Source organism: Empidonax traillii, unplaced genomic scaffold, assembly GCF_003031625.1.
Source record: "Empidonax traillii isolate 1590-97213 ecotype Southwest subspecies unplaced genomic scaffold, ASM303162v1 scaffold3034:size27450, whole genome shotgun sequence".
Lineage (NCBI taxonomy): Eukaryota > Metazoa > Chordata > Aves > Passeriformes > Tyrannidae > Empidonax > Empidonax traillii.
In genome coordinates, this window is record NW_020958227.1 from 25,038 (window position 1) to 27,450 (window position 2,413).

Genomic DNA, 2,413 nt, shown 5'->3' on the forward strand with positions numbered 1-2,413 from the left:
AAGGGGTTTGAATTTTGGGGGGCTGTGTGTGTCTCCCGGTCCCTTGAGCGCTGCCCTCCCCCTCAACAAGGGTACCTCAGTGTGGGTGGGGCTGTGAAGGATTGGGGGTGGTGAGCGGTGTTAATTTTGGGGACCCCCTCTAAGTCCTTCCTCCCACCTTCCCCAGGGTACCCCAACATGGGCAGTGAGTGGGGCTGGAGGGGGGATGGATTTTTGGGGACCCCCCAACCCCTTTTCTCCCCCTCAGGGTACCCCAACGTGGGCAAGAGCAGCCTCATCAACAGCCTCAAGCGCAGCCGCGTCTGCGGGGTGGGGGCGACCCCGGGGGTCACCAGGTGAGCCCCAGACATGGAGGGGACTGGGGGTGACCTGGGGGTCACCAGGTGAGTCCCAGACAGGTGAGGAGCTGTGGCACCAGAAAGCCCCCCTTTCTCCCTCCCAGGTGCCTCCAGACCGTGCAGCTGGACCGGCACATCCAGCTCCTGGACTGTCCTGGGGTGGTCCTGGACTCGGGGGACCCCCCAGCTGCCGCCCCCCTGAGAGGGGCCCTGGCCCCCCAGCGCCTGCGGGACCCCCTGAGCCCGGCCATCGCCATCCTGCGCCGCTGCCCCCCCCAGCAGGTGCGTGGGACCCCCCAGGATGGGAACACCCTTGGGGGGGCTCAGCTGTGGGTCTGGGGCTAAGGGTATGTGTGGACTCCTTTTTATCCTCGTGGGTTATTTTGAGGGGGCATTTTCACCCCATTTCGGCCCCAAAGAAGGGGTTGGGGAGGGCAATAAGACCCGTGTGTGCCCCCTCCCGACTCTCTGTGTCCCCCCTTCAGCTGAGTGAGCTCTACGGGGTCCCCCCCTGCGCAGACCCCTTGCAGTTCCTGTCCCACCTGGCCCGGCGGCAGGGCCGGCTCCGCCCCGGGGGGCTCCCGGACCCCCACGCCGCTGCCGTGGCCCTGCTGCGTGACTGGACCAGGTGGGTGAGGGCTGAGGGACGCTGCGGGGGCTGCCCCACACCCTGACCCCTGTTTTGGGAAGGGGGTGTCTCTCACACCCTGCGACCTCTTTTTTTGGGGTTCCCACACCCTGATCCTCCCCCCTCCTCCCGCAGTGGGAAGATCTCCTACTACACCCACCCCCCCGAGTCCCAGGGGGTGCAGCTGGAGGCCCAAATCCTGCCGGCACTGGGGCCAGAGCTGGACCTGGAGGCTCTGGAACGGGGGGACGCCGAGGCCCTGGCAGGTGAGCAACGACCCCCCCGCCTCTGTGAACCCCTCAGAGACCCCCCCCAAAACTCACGTGCCCGCCCACCCTCAGCTGTGCCAGTGACGGTGACAGGGCTGGGGCTGTCCCCGTGTGCCCCCAAGGAGGAGGAGGAGGATGAAGGAGTAGCCATGGAGGACGACAGTGGGAAGGACCTGGAGGTGGGAAAAAATTCACAGAGGTGGGAGTTTTTTGGAGGGGGTGCTGGGTTAATTTTGACACTCCCCCTCCCCCAGCTCGGTGCGGTGACGGTGGAGCTGAAGCCCCGGGTGAAGTCAGGGGGCTCCGGGGGGGACTCGGTGCCCCGTGCCCCCAGTCTGGAGGAGGTGGCTGCTCTACCCCCCCTGCTTCAGGGCCAGGGGCTGAAGGCAGCTGGGAAAAGGAGAAAAAAGCTGCAAAAAAGAGCAGGTGGGTGAAGACACCCCGTTTTCCTCACCCCTTGAACCCCTCCCTTGATGCCCCCCAAAATTGCTGATCCCCCCTCAATCCTGCAGAGAAGATCGCCACGAAGCTCTCAGAGACGCTGGAGGCTGCCATGCAGTTCTGAAACATCTAAACCAGAGACTTAGAGCTTTTTATTTTTATTTAAGTGAGAAATGGTTAAAGAAAGCCCTTTTTGAAGTAAAAGGACTGGTGGGACAGGGGTGTGTCCGAAAGGTGCGATTTTGGGGGTTGTTCAAGCCGGAGGTTGGACTGTGGAGGGTTTGGGGGGTGGGAGTGTGATAAGTGAAAGCACCGGTTTTTATTCCAAGCAAATTAAAATCAAAAGGGGGTACTAACAAAAAACTATTTCTGTATATTTACTAACTTCTAGGCGTACCGTGGAGTCTGTAAGGTGAAGGGTCCTGTCTGGACCTAACACCAGGGAATCTTTTGCGGCCGGGAACAGGGAACAAATTATAAATAAAAATACATTTCTCTGTGCCATGTGGATACAGAGAGGCCCTCCAGGACTTGCAGCTGAGGATGATGCAAGACCCCCCCTGTACAAGCCCAGGGGAGATAACATCCACCCAACCAGGGGGTAACATCCACCTCCAAAGCAGGGGAATTACCTTTTAAGGCAACAAACGAACAATGAATGAATATTCAACAACTGATATCGAGAGAGTACAAAAGCCCAGTTTTCAAACAAGTTTTGTGTGTCTCTGGCGGGGCGC

The 2,413-nt window shown here is 60.3% G+C and overlaps 1 protein-coding gene across 1 annotated transcript; it reads left to right on the forward strand.

Annotated features, from left to right (window-relative positions):
• Window positions 1-166: 166 nt before the first annotated feature.
• Window positions 167-1,889, forward strand: LOC114072344 (guanine nucleotide-binding protein-like 3-like protein). Its single transcript, XM_027910252.1, has 7 exons — window positions 167-335; window positions 443-620; window positions 824-966; window positions 1,102-1,232; window positions 1,308-1,414; window positions 1,490-1,661; window positions 1,748-1,889. The coding sequence occupies exons 1-7, from the start codon at window positions 178-180 to the stop codon at window positions 1,798-1,800; spliced, it is 942 nt and encodes a 313-aa protein (XP_027766053.1). The 5' UTR covers window positions 167-177; the 3' UTR covers window positions 1,801-1,889.
• Window positions 1,890-2,413: the final 524 nt, after the last annotated feature.